Source organism: Mastigoproctus giganteus, chromosome 3 (assembly GCF_048544385.1).
Source record: "Mastigoproctus giganteus isolate SK-2022 chromosome 3, ASM4854438v1, whole genome shotgun sequence".
Lineage (NCBI taxonomy): Eukaryota > Metazoa > Arthropoda > Arachnida > Uropygi > Thelyphonidae > Mastigoproctus > Mastigoproctus giganteus.
This window is the reverse complement of record NC_143577.1, coordinates 249,400,587-249,423,315: the sequence shown is the minus strand read 5'-3', so window position 1 is coordinate 249,423,315 and position 22,729 is coordinate 249,400,587. Positions and strand designations below refer to the sequence as shown.

At 34.7% G+C, this 22,729-nt stretch overlaps 1 protein-coding gene across 1 annotated transcript in view; it reads right to left on the bottom strand.

Moving 5' to 3' along the window:
* Positions 1-22,729, bottom strand: part of LOC150089019 (LIM domain kinase 1-like) — a gene marked incomplete at its 3' end in the record, with an annotated part of 140,339 nt that overhangs the window by 23,546 nt on the left and 94,064 nt on the right. The window contains exon 11 of the mRNA XM_090370381.1: positions 8,701-8,916. Within this exon, the coding sequence (XP_090226507.1) occupies positions 8,701-8,916 (216 nt within the window). The remainder of the gene's footprint in view (positions 1-8,700; positions 8,917-22,729) is intronic.

The window sequence follows — 22,729 nt, the reverse complement described above, 5'->3', positions numbered from 1 at the left end:
TGCAAGAAATTATAAAAGGATAGTAAATTAGATCTTCCTGCATTTGCAAAAATACCGATAGCTGGAATTGTGGGTTTTTATGTTATTATGGTGAAATGTGTTTGCCCTTTACTGAAATCTTCAGTTGTAAAAAAACAAATTTTCAGAATCTTCTCTTCGTTCTTTTTTTTTTTTTTTTTTTTTTTCTTTTAGCTTTGTAAAAACTTTTTACTCCAGCCAAATCATGTTAGTTGCAATTTGTGTGTGCCGTTAAAAAATGCTTATGCATGCAATCATGAAATTTATAATTAAAAGATATCTTGGAAACAAATGCCTCTTGAAACATTTCTGAAGACGACTCCTTGTGCAACAAACCAACGAGTGCCGAGCCAATAATGAGTGATCAATGAGTGTGCATTTAATCGATGATGATGAAGAATAAACATTCTTTACCATTTGTAAGTCGAAAATAATTTCTCTATTATTATAATTTGCTTGATTTTACAGGCTACATTTTCATTTCTTTGGATAAATTAATCATTGTTGAGAACGCAACCCCTATTTTTAACCTGATGTCTATGTGAAATAAATTCCTGCTTTACGAGCGCACACTAGGAACAAATATATATATATATATATATATATATATATATATATATATATATAAAAATATTGAAGATAATAATAGAACAGATAAATGAAATAATCTCATTCAGGAATTTTAAGAAAATACAAAGGATTTAAAAAAAAAAATTGTTATCGTTGTTTACCCACAATCCAGATGATTTCAACTGGGGCCAACCACCCAGACTGAAGGCAAAAAATGACAAGAAGTTATGTTTCTGTAATGATCAATATATGCTAAGTAATTTGAATTTAAACCAAATATAGGTAATTAAAAACAGTTAAGAAAATTTAGCATCTAAAGTAAGAAATTATAAATGTAAGCATATATTAATCATTGTTGACCCGACAGAGAACGTAATTTAACGATTAAAATAAGATTAAATATACAGTATAATGAATTTTTTTTTTAAAAAAAATCCTTTGCATTTTCTTAAAATTCCTGAATGGTATTATTTGATTTATCTGTTCTATTATTATCTTCAATATTTTATACACATTATGGTTGTAATGCATAATTGCTCTGCACCTGCATTGACCCATAAATATTAGTTACAGTTGTTATTATTAACTAACTTCCTTTTCTTATTACTTATATATATATATATATATATATATATGTATAATTATATTGGCCAATTTTATTTAATTAAAAAGGGTATTTATCTGCAGGGAATTAGGTGTATATGGACCAGGCTACCAAGTTAGCAAATGTAAACTAGCTTTAGCCTGGGAGGCCTATAAATGTTATATTAATGAAATGGTATTAAAAATAATGATGCTAAATAATGAAAATAACAATAAAAATGATAATAAACAAATGTAAATTGCAAATAACATTTCCTCACTTGGCCATCTGTAGTAGTAGTAGTAGCACATGATGCAAGAAAGCAAGTGTAGGAGCTTATGCAGCATCAGCCAAAAAAAAAAAAAAAATCCACACCATTCCCTCCAAATGCCTGTCCAGTTCCTCCTTAAATTTATTTAACCTATCAACTTCCACAACGACAGATGGAAGTTTGTTCCAGCAATTAACCACCCGCTGGCTAAAGGCAAATTTCCGCACATCTATTCTACATCTGTCCTTTCTTAATTTGAACTTATGTCCCCGTAGGTTCGTAATCTGAACAAGTGGAAGGATCCCATCAGAATTCAGCGTGCTCAACCCATTCAAGGCCTTATAGACCTCAATCAGATCACCGCGCAGGTGCCTAGTCTCCAGCCACTGCAATTTGCAGAACTTAAGCCTCTCTTGGTAAGAGAATCCCTTCATTCCCCTCACCAATCGTGTTGCTCTTCTCTGTACACGCTCAAGCAAATCTACATCCTTCCTAAAATGAGGCCTCCAGACTTGTACGCAATACTCAAGGCGTGGCCTGACCATTGCCTTATACAGAGGGACAATCACCTCCTTTTCCCTGCTAGCAAAATTCCTATATATCATTGACAAAACCCCATGACCTGCCCTGGCAGCCTGTCTGTATTGCTCAGAAAACTTCATATCTGACTGCACAATTACTCCCAGGTCTTTTTCATTTTCTACCACCTTAAGTGTAGTACCACACAGTTGGTACGTTTCTCTGGGGTTACTTCTACCCATATGCAGTACTTTGCATTTGTCAAGGTTGAACTTCAGTTGCCACTTCTTAGCCCATCTGCCCAAATTATCTAGATCCTGTTGCAGTAGCACACTGCCATTACTGTCATTAACAACCCTGCCAACCTTTGTGTCATCTGCAAACTTCGACATTAAGCCTGATATACCTTCATCAATATCATTGATAAATACACAAAACAACAGTGGACCCAACACCGAACCCTGTGGGACTCCACTAATAACATTAGTCCACGAAGAGCAGCACCCATTGATTACCACCCTCTGTCTTCTCCCACTTAACCATCCTTTTATCCATTGTAGCAACTTACCCTTAATACCATTCTGCTCCAATTTGTACAGTAGTCTTCCATGCGCAACAGTGTCAAAAGCTTTCCTGAAATCCAAGTATATGATATCAAAATTATTTTTCGCATCCAGTTCCTTTGTGACCACATCATAATAACCAATCAAATTTGTCAGACAAGACTTTCCCTTAACAAACCCATGCTGTGTTTGAATTATTGCTGCAGTCTTGTCTAGATGATCCTGCAATGCATCTTTAACCAGTGACTCCATTATTTTACCTGGAACAGAAGTTAAACTAACTGGTCTGTAATTACTCGTGTCACCCTTCGATCCACCTTTGTGAATTGGGGACACATTTGCACATCTCCAGTCCGTGGGAACCTCCCGAGTCCAAGGATGCTCTCATAATTATGGCTAAGGGTTTGCTTAGTTGCTTTGCCGCCTCCTTTAAAATAACTGGATAGATCCCATCCACCCCAGGTGCCTTTCTTATGTTTAACTTCAACAATTTCTCCTCCACTTTGCTCTCAGTTATTACAAAATCATTAAGCACACTGCTACAATTTGATAACCTTCTTCCATTTTCAAACTGTAATAATTCCTCACGTGTGAATGTAGATGCAAAATACTCATTCAGTTTGTTTGCTATCTGAGCAGGATCATCAACAGTCGAACCATCGATGTCAAGTGGACCAATCATATTCATCCCCTTCCTTTTAGAGTTTATATAAGTAAAGAAATCCTTGCTGTTTTTCTTAGCATCCTTTGCCAAAGATTTCTCGTAATCCGCCTTCGCCTGCCGAACCTCCTTTGTGACCTGATTACAGACTAGCTTATATCTGCCACAGGCTTCTGCGTCACCTGATAATTTATATGCATCCCATGCATTTTTCTTCTCTGTCACGAGTCTCATTAGTTCATTTGATAACCATTTAGGCCTAAACCTTGAACGATATTTCTTAATCGGTATATAAAGTCTAGTAGCTTCCACGATTAATTCCTTGAATGCTTCCCACTTAGAATTTACTGTTGGTAACATCGTCAGTTAATCCCACTGTACAGAATTTAAAAACTGTCTGAAACCACTGTACTCCCCTTTACGGAAGCAAAAACCCTTTCCTTTACCCCTGACGGTAGTTACCTCTTTGAGTAAATCCCACTTCAGCACACTGTGATCACTGCCACCTAGTGGTTCCTTTATCTGCAAATTCTTAATACACGAATGATCACTGCTGATAACCAGATCAAGAGTGTTACTTTCTCTGGTTGCCTCTCGAACATGCTGCTGCAGAAAACAATCATCCAATAAATCCACAAAAGTCTGACTGGTGTGTGAGTGACCAACCCACAAGTTCCAGTCAATATCTGGGAAGTTAAAATCCCCCATTATAAGACATTCAGATTTACTGGCCCACTCTATTTCTCTGTACAATTGTTCATTGTACTCATTCAAGTCATTAGGCCTATAACACACTCCTACCCTTATTTTTCCTTTCGCAGTGCTTATCTCGCACCAAACTGACTCAACAGAGCACTGTTCATCTATATTAACTGGGTGCACTTCCTTTGATTTTACGTTTTTCTTAATTAACAGCATAACACCCCCTCCCTTTCTGTCCTGTCTATCCTTTCTGTACACATTGTACTCCCCAAATTCCAGTTCTGCATTCCTTATATCTTTGTGACACCACGTCTCTGCTATCCCAACAATATCCGCCTTTGATGTCTTGACCAACACTTCAAATTCATCAAATTTATTTTCTATACTTCTAGCATTGGTATACATGCAAGCATACATGCTCCTATGCCTATTCCTTGTTACCCTAACACATCCCATATACCCAACTATTCCATGATGACTGCCATCCGTCCCTGAAACCCCCAACACCCCTCGCTCCAGGTCGCTTCTTATTCTAATAGAAGTTGTGCAAGAATCACCTTCCTCTGCCTGCGGTTACTGTTAAACTATTAGTCTTTGTATCCCCCCAAACTAGCAGTTTTCCGACCCACCTAACACTGCCTCGATAGCATCAGCAAATATTCTTGCACCCTTTCTATTTAAGTGTATCCCATCCCTGTAGAAGCAATCTCTCCTGTTAACAAGTACAGTCCAGGCTGAAAAAAATTCTACCCCTTGAGCCTTGCACAATCCTTCCAGGGCCGAATTGATCGACAAGGCTCTCATCATGTACTCCCTCCTATCGTGTCTGGGCAGAATTGCAGACACTTTCAAATTCAACCCTATTTCACGGCTTTTTTTCAACAGTGACCTGTACTTGTTGAGTAATTCCGCCGGTCTCCTACTCTTAATATCATTAGTGCCAACGTGTACAACTATATCACCTTTTGTGCCCTTGAAAGATGATATCCGCTCTACAACGTCATCAACCTTTGCCCCTGGCAGACATACCCTGGTCCTGTTCCACCTATCCTTTTTACAAAGGATGTTCCCCGTTTCCCTGACAATAGAGTCACCAACAACAACTAGTTCCTGTGGGACCAGCGCATTCTGCCTTAGGGGTTGCCGCTGTGTTGCGTGATGACCAAGTGCAAGCTCTGGCGTTGATGTGGGCAGCTGAGAGCTTGATGGGCCCCTCAATTTACTTCCTTCGAGGGCATCCACCTTGTCCTTCAAGCTCTCATATAGGCCCATAAGAACGCTGAGTTGTTGCCTGATTTCGATACACTCCTTGCATCGCGCACACACAAAGACATCCCCCATGGCAATATCATGTTCCGTTCCAGAGAGTTCGGCAAACATTTCACAAGTTGCACATTTCTTTAGGCTGTGATGCGTTGGAGAATTGCCCCCCTCAGTTCTCCCCCGAGTCACAGCACTCCTGCCACTTTGTGCCCGTTGCTTTGCTGCTCTAGTTTGGGGCATGGTAGTTTAAATTAAAAAAAATCAATAAATTAAATGTCAGTAGTATTTGAATAGAAACTATTAAATAGAAACAGTGAAGCGTATTACTATATAATTATGCGTTAGAACTACCTAGCTACCTCAATTAAAAAATTTGAATTCCCTACCACTATATCCAAAAACAATGGCTACAAAAATGGAACGAAATAACGGTTTTACCTATCGTAAGTAAAATCCACAAAAACTCTATCTAAATTAAAAATAAAAAATAACCAGCGTAACTATAACTATATGACTACGTATTAAGTACAATATAAAATAACAATCATGTAAATAACAGGTAAACACTTATCGTTTTTGCAGAGCCTGTAACTGATAGCTGTCTGCTACTTCATCGGGGGCTTTGAGCAGAACGATAGCCAGACTAAAGGAATGTCTCATACCTACTTGTTTCTGTTGTCCCCATACCAGTTTTGCCAGTTATCAATTTTTAAGTGATAGTATTAAATGTAAAATTCAATGAGAAAGGATAACGTTAAGTTTAATTTTCGTTAAATTTTACCAACATAATGTCAGAAACAGCAAACTGGGATAAGTGACACACACACAAGGTGTCAACTATCCCTGTTGGCCAAGTGAGGGAATGTTATTTGCAATTTACATTGCAAATAACATTTCATTAATATAACATTTATAGGCCTCCCAGGCTAAAGCTAGTTTACATTTGCTAACTTAGTAGCCTGGTCCACATACACCTAATTTCCTACAGATAAATACCATTTAATTAAATAAAAATCGGCCAATATAATTTCATGCACGTATAATGTCTAATTGCTCTATGCACAATAGCATTAAGGTTGCACAACTGACAAATACCTAATACTGTAAACTTAACCAGATATCATTATCATAATCTTCAATAAGAACACAATATATATAATTTAAGGTCATAGTTACAGTTGATGGAAAAATAAAAAACAAAAATGGATAAGCAAGGTATGACAAATGCACCAAAATGTGCAAAGCAGCAGTAAAGGATGCAAAAGTATACAATATGCAAGAATAGATAAGACTGAAAGTCTGCACAGATGGAGGTGAAAATTACACAAAGTGCCAAGGACTAGAAGGGTAAGGATAGTAGAAAAAAGAAGTAATGTAGATTTGAAAAAGGTGAAAGAATGTTAATATCCTAAAATTTATGATGAATTAAGAAAATTATGGGCTGAATTGCAAAGCCAAATTTGGAGGTGAAGGAACTGTAAAGTAAAATTATTATCAATACCAAATGAATAAACAAAATAAAATAAAGGTGGCACAGCTGTCATTAGAAATGGATGGGAAAATTTAGTTATAGGTCAAATACAGGGAAGGCAAAATTGCAAAGTCTGATGTCAGCAGAAGTAAATATTGATACATGGTTAGGTATTTCATCAGGGGACTACACCTAACCATGTATCAGGAACTGCATTTCTATATTTGTCCATAACAGTAGAAGAAAAGTTAAAGCCAAAAAATCCTTAGGGGCTACCTTGTCCATACTGCAGACTTGATTGAAGAGGACTTTAGAAATTTTCCACTCTGATGGGAGTCAAACCCAAACCTCTCCAAATGAGTGGCAGGTGACAACGATCTCATCATGCCATTGAAGCTGCCCATGAAGGACACCAATATAAGAGGAATGGAAACTGCAGTTATATAGCTATATGGTATTCCAATACTGAGCACATATTGAAGGAAATTTCACTGCAGATGGTCAGGTCAGCTGTGGTATATGGGATAGCCAAGATGAGACAAGAAAGAAGATGAAAACGTTGTATGTGAGAACATAAATTATGACCTGTTTAATGTCAATGCAATTCCTGCAAGCATCATATATGAACTATTTCTACTTTTAAGCAAAGGTATATATACCTTCATTCTTTGAATTTACCTACAGCTGCAGTGAAGTAAAGACACTGGACATTTCATTAATCTTATTAGATCTAAATATAAGTACATTCAAACCAATTTACTTTTTGTGTGATAGAAAATTTAGTACTTCTGTAATATTCAGAGTCAGATGTCACCATTGACACATTTGCAGGGTAAGATCTAGGAATTCAGATCTTACCTCTAGTAGCTCATTCAATTTGCACTACATTAGTGAGAGTGAGAAAGAGAATAGGTAAATACAATAACCACAAACTGCAATTTCTGTAAAAACACAATGATCTGGTTAATCAGAGTTGGCTATTTTTATATTTAGTACAGTATAGAAAGAGCAGTTTTGAATATATTGGATGAATGACATTGATGTGGGATGAATTCAAAAAATTAAATAAAAAATTGGACACTTGGATCCATGCCTTTTTTTGCAATTTTAAATTGTGTACAGATTCCCAAAAGCAGAAATTCTTAAAAAACTGTTTGCTATTAATAGGCATGATCAGTATATTAAATATTGTGCCAGTTTTACTGGTCAGGATCTAAATTTGGACATCTGTTATCAAGAGAAGGTTAACCTTCTCTTGATAACAGATATATTCAAGTGTCTTTGAGATGTTTCTCATAGTGACTATATGGGGAAAACCTTAAGCTTTGCATGTAAGAACCTTATGAGGTGCTGACTGCAAAGCTGAGCAACTAGACATCTTTGGGAGGTGGTGGTGGTGGTGGGGAATGATTAATGTTTATAAGATCCTCAAAAGGAAATGAGTAAATAATGAGTAAGTAATGGCAACTTTTAAAAAAAGTTGCCATTACTATTTTGTTCTGAACTTTCACTTTCTTCCAAAGAGAATCTTTATTGCCATCAAGGACATTGTTAGTGTCATACTTCACAAAAGACTTGGCAACTGTCATGTTTCATTAATTTCCATGAATTTTTCACCCATTTGCACACCTGTGAAATCAGTTACTTCATTCAACACCAAAACCATGGTTTTCACCTCCATCTATCTGGTCTGCTCCTCAATGCATGGATGCTTTGAAGGGTTTGTTAACCAAGATATCCAGTGGTTGCAGATGGTTAAGACCTGCTGGAAATACATTTAACCCCCATGATTTAAAAAAAAAAAAAAAAAAAAATGGTGTGCACTTAGTATACCTTCAGACTATAATATGCAGGAGAAGTTTAGCAACTTTTTTTTTGGGGGGGGGGGGATATTTCATCTTATGATCTATGAAATACAGCACTTCAAAAGGCAGTCAGACAGAGTTTGACAAAGTTAAAAGCAGAATTGGATGGGTGCCTTCTGGCATCAGGAACAATGTTAAAGTGGTTGGAGAATCCCACCAACTCAAACACATTTTAAATGTATTAGATTTAAAACAGAATAAGCTTTTGGCTTACCTCACAAAGAATAATCCCAAATGAGAAGATGTCCACTTTTTCATCATATTTTTTCCCAGTCATCATTTCTGGAGCCATCCAGTATGGATTACCAACTACAGTGTATCTTTTCTTTCTTTCGTACTTCTTCAGGCCCTTACCATGTTTACGCAAAGTGCTGCGGTTATCAAATAAGATCCTGGCTAATCCAAAGTCTGCAACCACAACACTTTTATCCTATAAGAAAAAAATATTTTTTCTATAAGAATTAAGCCTATTAATCATTGCAAAAGAGTCATATCATATAGATTTCCATCTATTTTAAAATTATTCATTACTTTTTAAAATATCTAATGGCAATCCCTTATGAAAGGTTGCAAAACTTTCAGTACTCCAGTACTGGTACTGTGGTTATAATTCTCAGGAAATACAGAGGACTATTCCAGAAAACAAGTAAATAAAACTGGTTTGGCAAGTTTGGAACTAAACTGTGATTGATGTTAGCTGGATGATGCAGCTAACATCAATCACATGACGGAAATACTGCAGAAAAAAAAAATGAAGTAGAAATGGAACATTTGCTTGGGAGAAAGCGGAATGGTTAGTGGGGGGAGAATCATTGATTACTCTCATTGCACTTTTCTGGAGAGGAAAAAGAGCTATCCACAAAAAGAGCCCAGATTATTCTTGATGCCATATTTTTCTGAAACTTGAAAGAGGAAATCTTTATTTGGATACATTTTTTTACGATCAAAAAATACTAAATAAAATCCTAAATACAAGTTCTTACCATGTTTTTCCTATAACCTAACTTAGAATTAAAAATTTGATCCTAGTATCCTTGCTTAACTTAACCTGCCTCTTCAACAATATATCTAAGGTTTTGTTTTTGCATGTATTTCACCCAATGCACTTAGTGAAATCTCAAATTTCCACATTCAGCTTTATTTCCCTTTTTACACATTAGTAAAATTAATATCCTGTTCCAATCTCCTGAAACTCATTTTGGAAAATCTCTCAGTGTGAGGTAACCACACTATCTTCCCTTCAAATTTCAGCATATTTCTGTTTAATTTCATTTATACTTGCTGCCTTTCCTTACCTGATATTTCTCAATGATCCCTTTTCACTATTATTGATGGTATCCAAAAATATCCCTATTTAAACTACTTTATTTTCCTCAGTGATTCAGCAACTTTGTTTAGTGAATCATTGCCATATTTACTCCATATTTCCAAAATAACATTTCCTCCCCTGCACTTTTGATTATCTTAGTTTTTGGATTTTTTTCCTCTTATGAGACTTAAATATATGGAGACAGACAGACATCACTGAATTATGACCAACTACCTAATATTTCGTAAGTCCTCCTTTTGCCCTCGGTACAGCAGCAATCCGAAGTGGCATTGATTCAACAAGATATCAGAATCGTTCGGGGAGGTATGGCCAACCAAGCTGTGGTAATGCCTAAGTATGGAGGTGATTGATGTATCCAATCACCTTCATACATGCATTGCCAATATGCCTTTCCATAGTGTCCCACAGTGCTCTATGGGATTGATATCGGTGGAGTTTGGAGGTCAATCGATATGGTGGAAGCCAGAACTGTGTTCAAACCATTCCTGCACAACATGTGCCCAATGGCTCGGCACATTGTCATCTTGGAAGACACCAACGGCATTCAGGAAAAAGTGTAACATAGCGGGATGTACACAGTCAGCAAGCAGTTGACGATAGTGGAGACCACTGATACGTTGTTCCACATGCATCAGGGGTCCAAGTTCCTGCCAGTGAAACATGCCCCACACCATACAACTGCCTCCACCGGCATGCACTTTTGATACCATGCATGATGGATCAAGAGCCTCATGTTGTTGACGGCAAATCTCTACATGACCATCCACGGTGTGGAGTAAATAACGTGACTCATCCGACCAGCACACCTTCTAAGATCCAACTTGAATGCTCCTTGCACCAGGAGAGTCTTTTACACCGATGAACCTTGGTTAGGAGAGGCTGCTGTATCGATCGTCTGCTGGTATAGCCCATACGTGCAATCGTGCGATGCATGGTCATGCCAGATATTGTTCCGGGTTGGCCCATGTTGTGGGTAGTCAACCTTTCAACAGTGCTGCGCCTGTATGAGTCATCAGACTTGGCACTCACCTCTAACGCCAAACTTTTGCTGACCTTTGCAGTTTTGCCATTGTTTGACCATTTTGACACCAGTCCTGGTACACTAACTACAGCGGCTCTCGAACACCAAACCAGTTTAGCCGTTTGGGAAATCAAGGCACCAGCTCGCCAAGCACCCACAATCCCTTATCAAAGTCCGATAAATCCTTCCTTTTGCCCATCACGCTCGGAATTTTACTACCTGCTGAACCACTGACACCTTATCTATGCTACATAGCTCGACTAACTCCTCACACTCTTATCCCATGTGGTCAACGGGTCACATTCAGTTTTGATAAGGGTGGTCATAATTCAGTGATCACTGAATTTCCATAGGGTCCCACAAGATCACACAGTGATCGCCCACTGAAATCACTGTGTGTGTGTGTGTGTGTGTGTGTGTGTGTGTGTGTGTGTGAGAGAGATTACCTTTATTTTTTTTTACTATAGGATGGCTTCTTTCAACCAACTCTCCTAGTCCAATATGTGAACGATTAATTTGTAACAACAATATACAGTAAACCCCCACGAATAGTGGGGGTTACGTTCCTGAGAAATGCCGCAAATACCGAAAACTGAGTTATGGCTCCCATAGTAATAAAGGGGTTCCTTTCCAAAGTATGAAATATATAAGAAAAAGTAGTCTAAAATTTTGTCTATGTATGTATTATATGTACCTTCATAATATGACTATGTACATAGACAGTACATAGTCAAATGCAAGCATATGGCATCGAAATGAAAATAAGAAACAATTTAATATTAAATGTAATATTTATTAGAAATTTCAAACCAGCGCCTTTGCTAGCTAAAAAAAACTTATCCGCCAGTGCTATCACCAGTTTCACTAAAGTGTTGATAAAGGAGTTTTGCCTTTTCATGAATGATGAGTGAACTTAACGGAATTTTATTTTGAATTCGGTCTTCTATCCACAGATTTAAAGCCTTTTCCATTTTTTCTAATTTATCATCGCGAGTTACAGAGCAAATGTTTGAAGCAATTAGTGCTTTTTCATGGACACTACAGCGGATTTTTTCTTCTGATTTCTTAATTGATCATACCCTTGACTCATTAATTTTATGTTTTGCCACTAAGGAGACATTTTCACCATTAGAAATTATCTAATAACTCAATTTTATTCGTTAATATCATCACCTTATTTGATCTTTTCACATTTCCCTCGTTATTCGTAGCCATATTTTTGTACTGGTTATAAAGAACTTGTCCACAATAAAGTCACTTTCTTCCATTAACAAACTCGAAAAAGTCTGTTTCACACTGCAAAATGGTAGATTTATCACTTTTGTAAGCACAGTAGCGGGACAATCTCAGAACAGTAGCGGGACAATCTCATGGTATCAATATTGGACGTCCATCTCAACCCAGGGTTCCCTACCAGTAGTAAGGAAAACATCAGGTCCAACATAATTAAAACTAAATTTAAAATTAAATTAAAAAAGCTTAACTGCAACATAGAGCAATATTCTCTTCATTCCTTAAGTTGGACTAAGGCTTTCCGAAACTACATGTTGACAGAAAGAAGAGCAAACCAAAAAGTTAACCAGAAAAATTGTCTTGTGTAGTACTTTTTTGTTCTTCACGCATGTGCATAAATCATCAGATAGTAGGAATGGTCTACAAACATTAACTGAATTTTTACATAACTTCATCGAGGGTTTTTGCAATAAGTAGTTTATAGTAATTGTGTTGGATATTTATTATTTTTGCTTCATTAAAACCAAATACATGTTCATTTATTGCATGAAACAACATTTCCAATGCATTTGATCGACCTGCCCAAACTGAAGCTTCATATTGTTTTGCTCAACTCTGAAACATCCCCATAGTAGAACCTACATAAGCCACATTGCAGTTTTTACATGCAATGCTGTATACAAGCTCATGTTGTACCGTATTTCCCCATGTATAAGACGCACCTTAATTTTGCGGCCCGAAATTTGAGAAAAAAAATGTATTACATAAAGTTATTGAATTCAAGTTTTATTCATTATAAAATTCATACAACTCCTCATCACTGTCAAAACTCCCATCCATTAGCTTGTCCTCATCTGTGTCTGATGATGAATCACTGTCTTCATATATTGCCTCGTCCTCAGTTCCATCTATGGCATTTGAAATGCCACACTTCTTAAATGACCTGACAACGATCTCAATCTTGATATTATCCCAGGATCTTTTCACCCAGGTACAAGCTTCTCCTATAGTTGGTTTCTTCACTCTTCCTGCTGGTGTCAAATTGTCCCCAGAAGACTTCATCCATTGGTTCCATTCATCTCTCATGGCAGCTTTGAAGGGTTTGTTAATGCTGACATCAAGTGGTTGGAGCTGGGATGTCAAGTCTCCAGGTATGATGGCAAGTTTTGTTTTTTGCTCTGCAGCAATCTTCTTTGTGTTTTTTGTTATGTGTGCCCTGAACTGATCAAGCACCAGTAGGGCAGATTTGCGTAAGAGCCCACCTGGTCTCCTGCTCCAAACTTTCTCAAACCAGATCTTCATCCCATCCTCATCCATCCAACCCTTGTCATGAACGTGGACAATCACTCCTCGAGGAATGTCTTCTTTTGGCATTGTTTTGCGTTTGAAAATCAGCATAGGAGGCAGCTTGGTTCCGTCGGCACAACAAGCTAGAACAACTGTATAATGGCTCTTTTCATGTCCATTTGTCTTCACAGTTACAGTTTTCACCCCCTTCTTATCAACAGTTTTGTTACTTGGTACATCAAATTGAAGGGGGACTTCATCCATATTTGCAATCTGTCCCAACTCAAACTGATGTGTCTTCCGACATTGAATGACAAAAACGATGAAATTCAAGGACCTTCTGCTCATAGCTTTCAGGCATCTTTCGGGCAAGTCTGGTGCATGTACGCATGCTTAGTCCATTCCGTTTCATGAATCTGAAGCACCAATTGTGTCCTCTTTTGAAATCAGTAACTTCTTTTTCATTAGCAATTCTTGCCTCATGCTGAACCATCTTTGTGGACACAGGAATTCCAATTGCCCTTTGCTCTTCAATCCATATCTTCAATTCCCTCTCTAAATAAGGCCATTTTGCTGACTTGCTTCATGGCCTTCTTCGCCCTGGCATTTTCAGTAGGGTTTTTTCTTCCCGTAGCCAGTCTCGGATTGATTTCTCAGTTGGAGGAGGACCAAACTGCATCACTTTTAACTTGAATTCAGCACTGTATGAAAATCTTTTCTGAGCCATTTCTGGGCAGAACGTAACCTAATATACCCGTAACAAGTGCGAAACAATGAGTGCAAAGACAACAAGCACGAAAAAGCGGGAAATGCAAGTAAAAAAACTACAACCACTGAATAAGACGTACCCAGTTTTTAGACCCCAAATTTTTCGAAAAAGGGTGCATCTTATACATGGGGAAATATGGTAATCGAAAGATGGTGTTTAAAAGTCGATTTCTAAAAAAATTGTATATTTTTACATATTTGATACCTTTACATATTTGATATTGATATGAATAAATTATACACTTTTTTTTAGAACTTTACCTTTAAATACCATCTTTCAATTGCAACATGATCTTGTATATAGCATCGTATCTAAAAACTGCAATGTGGTTTATGTAGGTTCTACCATGGGGGTGGTTCAGAGTCAAGCAAAACACGAAGCTTCAGTTTGGGCGGGTCGTTCAAATGCACCGGAACTGTCGTTTCATGCAATAAATGAACAACATGAATTTGGTTTTAATGAAGCAAAAATAATAAATATCTAACACAATTACTATAAATTACTTATTGCGGAAACCCTCTAGATGAAGTTATGTAAAATTTCAATTAATATTCGTAGATCATTCCTACTATCTGATGATTGGTCATTTATGCACATGCGTGAAGAACAGAAAAAAAAAAGTACTATTTAAGACAAATTTTTCTGGTTAACTTTTTGGTTTGCTCTTCTTCCTGTGAAGATGTAGTTTTGAAAAGCCTTAGTCCAACTTAAGGAATGAAGAGAATATTGCTCTCTATGCAGACCTGATGTTTTCCTTACTAGCGGGGGGGGGGGGGGGGGGGTTGGAACCCTGGATTGAGTTGGACGTCCAATATTGATACCATGGGGTTGTCCCGCTGCTGTTCTGACAGTGGGGAAAACTTTAATTAATCTTATAAATATATCATTGTTACAAATTAATTGTTTACGTTGGACTAGGAAAGTTGGTCTAAAGAAGTCATCCTATAGTAAAAAAAATAAAGGTAATCTCTGTTGCATCTCATAAGATAATAGAATATAGGAAAAACTGAACAATTAATAGCTCGCTATTATCAAAAAAATAAAAAATAATATATATAATTTGTATTAATATTAAATTAAGTATAAATGGATGTGAAAGTTACACAAGGTGGTAGTAACTATAAGGGTGAGGAAAGTAGAAAAAGAAGAGTAATAGATTAGCAAAAGGTGAAAGAATGTTAATATCCCAGATATTAACATTCATATAATTAATACTATCATTATTATATATTATATTATTATTATAATATATATTCACATATATATAATATTAATTCCATAAACAACCTGTAAGTTTCAGATTCATTACTAGCTCTAAAAACAGTGGCTGCTACCTTCCAGCCAAACATTTTTTCAAACTACTAAAAACTATTTTTAATAATCTTATATCTACTTGGGTAATTAATAATAACCTAGCTGTCATCAACACCTTTAAATCTAATATTGCCATAACAAACAGAAACATTTGATTTTACCAAACTTTTTACCTCCATACCACATAATCTACTGATTTTTGTGCTAAAACAGCTTTATCACAGATACAAAGATAAATTAAACATAAATAAAAATATATGGAACTATGTAAACCTCTGTTTACTCAATAACTATATATTTAATGGCAAACTTACCGATAAACAAACTATTGGTGTTCCTATGGGTTCCCAAATATCAAGCTTAGTTTCCAACCTATTCCTGCATTATTATGAAGAACAATACATATAAATAATCCAAATTATAACCTATTAGCTAAACACTAAGCTAAATAAAGAAAACTCCACCAATCACACAGCCAACTTCCTTGACCTCAATATAACTATTAACAATACTTCTCCAAATAATATTAACATATATGATAAAAGAAATAAATTTAACTTTGATGTCATCTATCTTACCAAATGGCATTCCAATATTTCCAACAAAATGCATAAAAATATATGTACCCAAACCATAAGACTAGCTAATATATGCAGTAACCAACTACTGTTCACCAAAGCAACTCATTTATAATAAGCTGGTCAACAACAATATCCCTATCTACTATGTACAGAAATGATGCGCACTAACTTGTACATTAGTTATCCCTATCTACTTTTATAAAATACTGTTTCAATATAGTTTCCCATGTTATCAGTAATAAATTCAGTTATAATTTACTATATACTGGTCAGTTCTAAATGTATATGTATAACTGTATATTATCTGGTGGAATTCCACTACTTGGTAAGTAATAGCTAACATGATTTCCAATGCAATTATTTTCTTCGGATTGATGACTGACTCTTCACTCACTAAGTTTCTACTCTTATGTTTTCACTTTTCTCATATATCCAATGGATTTGTTTTAATAATCATTCATGAAATTACTTATAATTCCCTTCCCTTCTTGAATCTTGGCTTACTTATATTTATCTGCCCATATTGTGTTTTGGCTGACTTCTAATGATTTGTTTTAGGATACGGTTGATATCATATGTAGAATTTACCTTGGGGATCTTTGGTTTTTCAAGCTTATGTTAATATACTACACCTTTGAATATCCATTTCTAGTTTTTTTTCCAATAAAATCATAACAACCCTCTGAATTTAGTGACTCTGGTCTAAACCAAATTGTTTCATGTCCATAAACTTGTTTCCTATTCTTTTATAATTGAATTCTTAACTACACTTCCAATGGATTTATCAACTGGTTCTTTATCCTGGGATAAATTTACTATTCTTTCACCAGATACTACATGTAGATATATCTAAATTGATCCACATGGAATTATTTCTGTTCTTACATATTGTAGTTAGTTCCTTGGAATTATTTCATTTACATGGAAAGTTAAATTCTTGTTATTTTATAATTGGATCCATAACTACATTCCTGAAATGATATCACTACATTTTTGGATATAAAGTCAACTGATTATTTTTCCTTGGTTCGTTTACTATTATTTCCATAGTAAATTCACACCTGATTCTACCAGTGGATCTATCTAGTTTTATATACGTGGAATTATTTCCTGTTCTTCTATACCTCAAATGTTTCGTTGGAATTGTTGCATTTTCATGGACTTATTTCATCTTTAGTCACCATGTTACTTATATCCCTGGAGTTATGTCAATTCATAATTGGATATAATGTTAACCGATTCTTTTTCCTTGGTTTCATTTACTACTATTTCCACAATAAATTCACACTTGATACTACCTGTGAATTTATCTAGTATTATATACATGGAATTATTTCCTGTACTATGTTTCCTTGGAATTGTGTCATATACATAGACTTTTTGCATGTTATTTCATGTTCTTTTATAATTGGTTCCATAAAATGCACCTCCTTTGGATCTCAAGTCACCATGTTACTTATTTCGTTGAATTTTAACCACTTTTCTTCTTGGATGCGCTTTCATGAAAATTTGGATAGATTATAATTATTAATTTATTTATTTCTCAAAATATTTGACGATTCTTATTTATCATACTTTTATATGTTTACTTTTCAGCTTATTATGATGTAGCCCCATCATTTGGCCTACATGTATATGTTTTTTGCCACCATATAATTCTTTATATATTATTGTTTAATTCTGTATGACTGTAAAGCCATACTATTACAACCACATTTCTTTTCTCAACGCTAATTATAAATTAACTCCATGCACTTGTACTCTAAATACGACTATAGAAGTTTCTATTTTCCTGCTATTTTGAATTTCTTCACAGCTTACTATTAAGTTCGCTTCGCTGCTATAAATTGCTTTCTCATGTAGGTATATTGCTCATTTGGTTTCAGCCTGCATGCATCTACACTACTGAATTTGTGTATCTCAGCTCCCCGCCTTTATTTTTCCCACCAGCTCATTTTCTCCTCACATTTCTTGAAATACTCCAGGTATCGTACACTTTCACTGTCTTATCATACTTTCGGTTTCATTTTAGATTTGTTTCTCTGCATGTCTCAACACTTTTTTTTTTTTTTTTTTTTCAATACAAGCATTTGGAGATGAAGTTAAGGTTGTAAAGCCCAACATTACTACAAAGGTTGGGCTTTACAACCCCAGCAGGCTTAATGTTATTTAATAACTTTTTCTATGCTTTTTTTTTTCTTTCTGCTGTCTAATTCTAAATTTCTTCCCATTTGTTAAACTATTAGTGCAATACGAGGGTGAAACAAACATTCCTACTATCCTACTTCTATTTTTTGTCTTTATTTATTTAAAATACTCCTTTTCCCTTCTCCATCCTCAATTTAATACTTCAACCCTTATACTATTTGCTTGTTGCAATTTTATTTTTAAAATACACTGATGATTTCTTATCTATACAAAATTAAATCCTACACTAAATTCCACATATTTATATTAAATGTATTGATATTAACCATTTTTATCCCAACTCAATACTTATTTTTGCCTAAATAAATTGCACCATGTTGGGACTACCTTGTCCATACTGTATTAAAAAGTGCTAATTTCATTTCATTCCTTTTCTTCACTTTTCTTCTACTTTTCACTTTTCTTCTACTACTACTATGGACAAGTATAGAAACACAGTTCCTGATACATGGTCAGGTGTAGTCCCCTGATGAAATACCTGATCATGTATCAATATTTATTTCTGCTGACATCAGGTCAAGCATTTTTTGCATTAGACCTTTTACTAAAATTGTTTCCTCATCCCATATCTGATGACAGCTATACCATTTCCATTTTATTAATATTTTGTTGTACTAATTTTACTTTACAGTTCCCCCACTTTATAATGGCTTGGCAATTCAGCCCATAATTTACTCAATTCATCATAACCTCTAGGATATTAACATTCTTTCACCTTTCACTAATCTACTATTCTTTTTCTACTTTCCTCGCCCTTATAGTTACTGGCACCTTGTGTAACTTTCACATCCATTTATACTTAATTTAATATAAATTACATAAAATTAAATTCAAAAATAAAAATTAGAGAATTAAAAATTTAAAAAATATTAAAAAATTAAAAATTGGTACATAGATCAGGTATATCATCAGGGGACTACACCTGATCATGTACCAAACACTGTTTCTATGCAAACTCATGTTGATGGAGAAGCTATTAAAATAAAAATAACCTCCAGAAACATGAGTAAGGTAGCCCCAACAGTGTGTTTAGATTAATAAATTGAGTCGATAGTATGTAAGAACGCAGTGTGTTTAAGTTGAAAGTATGTAAATTAAAAGTATGTAAAAAATAATAATAATAATAAAAAATAATAATAAATAACAAGTAACAAGGTAGCAGTATAGAAAAAGGAAGCAATGCAAGGTAAGGGAGGGAAAAGAAGTTAAAAATATAGAGGCGAAGATAGTAAGAATAAGAAAAGTGAGAATGTCCGAATCACCCTCGTATTACACTAATAGTTCAACGGATGGAAAAAAGAAGAGCAGAAAGTAGAAAGATGTAAAGAGAAGGAAAAGAGTTTAAAGAATTCTAGGCAAGCCGGATGTGTAAGTACCCAACCTCATAGAGAGGGCCTTGGCTGTGAGAGTGTTAGTAGAAGTGGAAATTAATACCACTAGCTTGTAATGTATATTTTGATATAAATATGAAAAGGAGAAAAATAAAATTAAATACCTATGATATTTGGCAGAAACAAGTTGGGAGGAATATAATCAAGAAATGAAGATACAAATATGTGATCATGATTAATAAGGTACAATTATACAAATATGATTAATAAGAATGGAATGTAAACAGAGGGAGAACTATGACAACGATGGTGGAGTTGCTCAGAAAAGAAGAACTATGGGAGCCCTCTGTGGCCAAAGTAAAATAGAGAAAATAAGATTGATCATAAGTAATTACTGGTAATATTAAATTAAAAAAAAATGAAAAGAAAAACTTAGGAAGTGAAAGAACACGAACATTGTTCTAATAGAAGTCATAAGGTGTGATCACTTTCCAAGAAGTGGAAATACCACCATTCAAATGTACAACTTTACAGGTATCAAATTAACCCTAATCAAGGTGGAACATGGTGAAACCAAATTTTTGTTTAATAAAATTGAGATATTTTTTATAATAAAATTTAAGAAATTAATTGGAATGTTATTATTGTGAAGTTTGATAGAGGTCATTTAAAGCACCAGCAAAAAAAAAATCTTTTACTTGACACCATTTTGGATACTGAAATGGAACTCTTCCACTTTCACCACCATGGCTTCAACAACATTAAAATACTTGCCATTATCAATGACAATGTTCTTTGTGATTATTATGAGAATTTATTTATGTGTACTTATAAATCTTTATATCCCTACGGCCTAATCAATAGATTTTTTAACAAAATCTCTTTAAAGCAATGGTTGTTTAAACACCAGCCACTGCATTTACAATTTATTCCATCTTAGCCATTTCTTCAATAACAATAAGCGTAGATATAAATCAAATCGTCATCATAGGCATATTCGGCACAATTTTCGTAATATTATTAGCTCCTGGGACCATTCTTGATGTACACAACATTTCTCTTTTTCTCTTTAATATCAAAAACTCTATACTAAAAAGCCTTAACTCTATTTATTAGCAATTTTAAGTGTAAAAATATTCAACTTAAGCATATTATTTTAGATCTCTCTCTCAACTAGGTCGCATTACTACATACAGTAATGAATACTGTACTATTAAATTTATTCATAGTTGGTTCGATAAAATTCCTTGGCATTATCTACTTAATATCGTAATAATTTTCTCCCATTTTATAACAATTTCAAGTTCAAGATTCATCACTGCTTCAGCTATGAATCTCCTATTGGACTCAAAATTTGTAATTACAAAACTTTAGCTACTAATTTAGGCAACTTACAAGCTTCAGATCTTCCATGTCATTGTAATGATCCCATATATGCTCCTTACGTTGATCAACATCATAGACATTATTACTGGCAACCTGGACATTATTAACAATGTTCTAAAGTCTGCCATGGAAAAAGGTTTTAAATTCAGACCCGTCCATAAGGCCAACCTCAATAATATATATAAAGATATATATCTTAACTTTTGCAACAAGTTGGCATATAAATATACAATACCCCTCAAAGCTTTTTATAATTGGATAAATATTATATATCAAGACTTACTACCTTTACAATAATTCACATATCAGAGTACTCTAACCTGAAAAAAGCCATCTCAGATTTACAACAAAAATTTATTATCACCCCCTGTAGATAAGGCTTCTAATAACTTTGCTATATTCTGCAAGAAATTTTATTACACCACCCCTCAAAAAAGAAGTAGAAAGCAGTTCCACCTTTTTACGCTGTAATCTCGGCATTAATACAATCATCAAAAAAAATTATAGCCTTGCATAAAAAATTACATACCAAAATTTGCAATTCTACTTTGCCTTTCTTGTATATGATAGCCAAATTCCATAAACATCCAGGTGGCTTTAGATTCGTCACTAGTGCCAAAAAAAGTGGCTGTTATCAACCAGGTAAACAATTTTTCAAATTGTTGACTACCATTCTTATTAATATCCCTTCCACTTGGTTCATTAACAATAACCACAGTATCATTAAAATTTTTAATTCCAATACCCATTCCAGCATATTTAGTATTGAAACCTATGACTTCAACTTATTTACCTCCTTACCACATCACTTGATTGTCAATGTACTGAACCAATTGTTCCTCAAATACAAAAATGTTATACCAACAGATGAGGTTACTTGGAATAACTACATCAACCTTTGTATTCTAAATAATTAGATTTACGATGGTAAATACGTTTATAAACAATCCATAGGAGTTCCCATGGGTTCACAAATTTCTAGTATAATATCCAATTTATTTCTTCATTATTACAAACATCTATATATCATAACAACCCGAACCTTAATTTTTTTGCATTCCGCTATGTTGATAACATTCTTATTCTCAATATTCATTTTGAAAATATTGCAAAATCCATATATCCCACTGAACTCACTCTCAATAAAGAAAACTTTGGCAACCAACATGCAAATTTTCTTGATTTAAGTATTACTCTAAATAGCCCCCCCCTCTTCGTCATAATTTGAACAAGGTTCATAAAAATATAATCTACACAAATTATCCGTTTGGCTAATATTAGCAGCAATCAATCACTTTTCGCTGGTGCTTTAAATGATCTCTATATCAAACTTCGCAATAATGACATTCCAATTAATTTCTTAAATTTTATTATAAAAAATCTGATTTTATTAAACAAAAATTCGGTTTCACCATGTTCCACCTTGATTAGGGTTAATTTGATACCTGTATAGTTGTACATTTGAATGGTGGTATTTCCACTGCTTGGAAAGTGATCACACCTTATGACTTCTATTAGAACGATGTTAGTGTTCTTTCACTTCCTAAGTTTTTTTTCATTTTTTTAAATTTAATATTACCAGTAATTACTTATGATCAATCTTATTTTCTCTATTTTACTTTGGCCACAGAGGGTTCCCATAGTTCTTTTCTTCTGAGCAACTCCACCATCATTGTCATAGTTCTCCCTCTGTTTACATTCCATTCTTATTAATCATATTTGCATAATTGTACCTTATTAATCATGATCGCATATTTGTATCTTCATTTCTTGATCATATTCC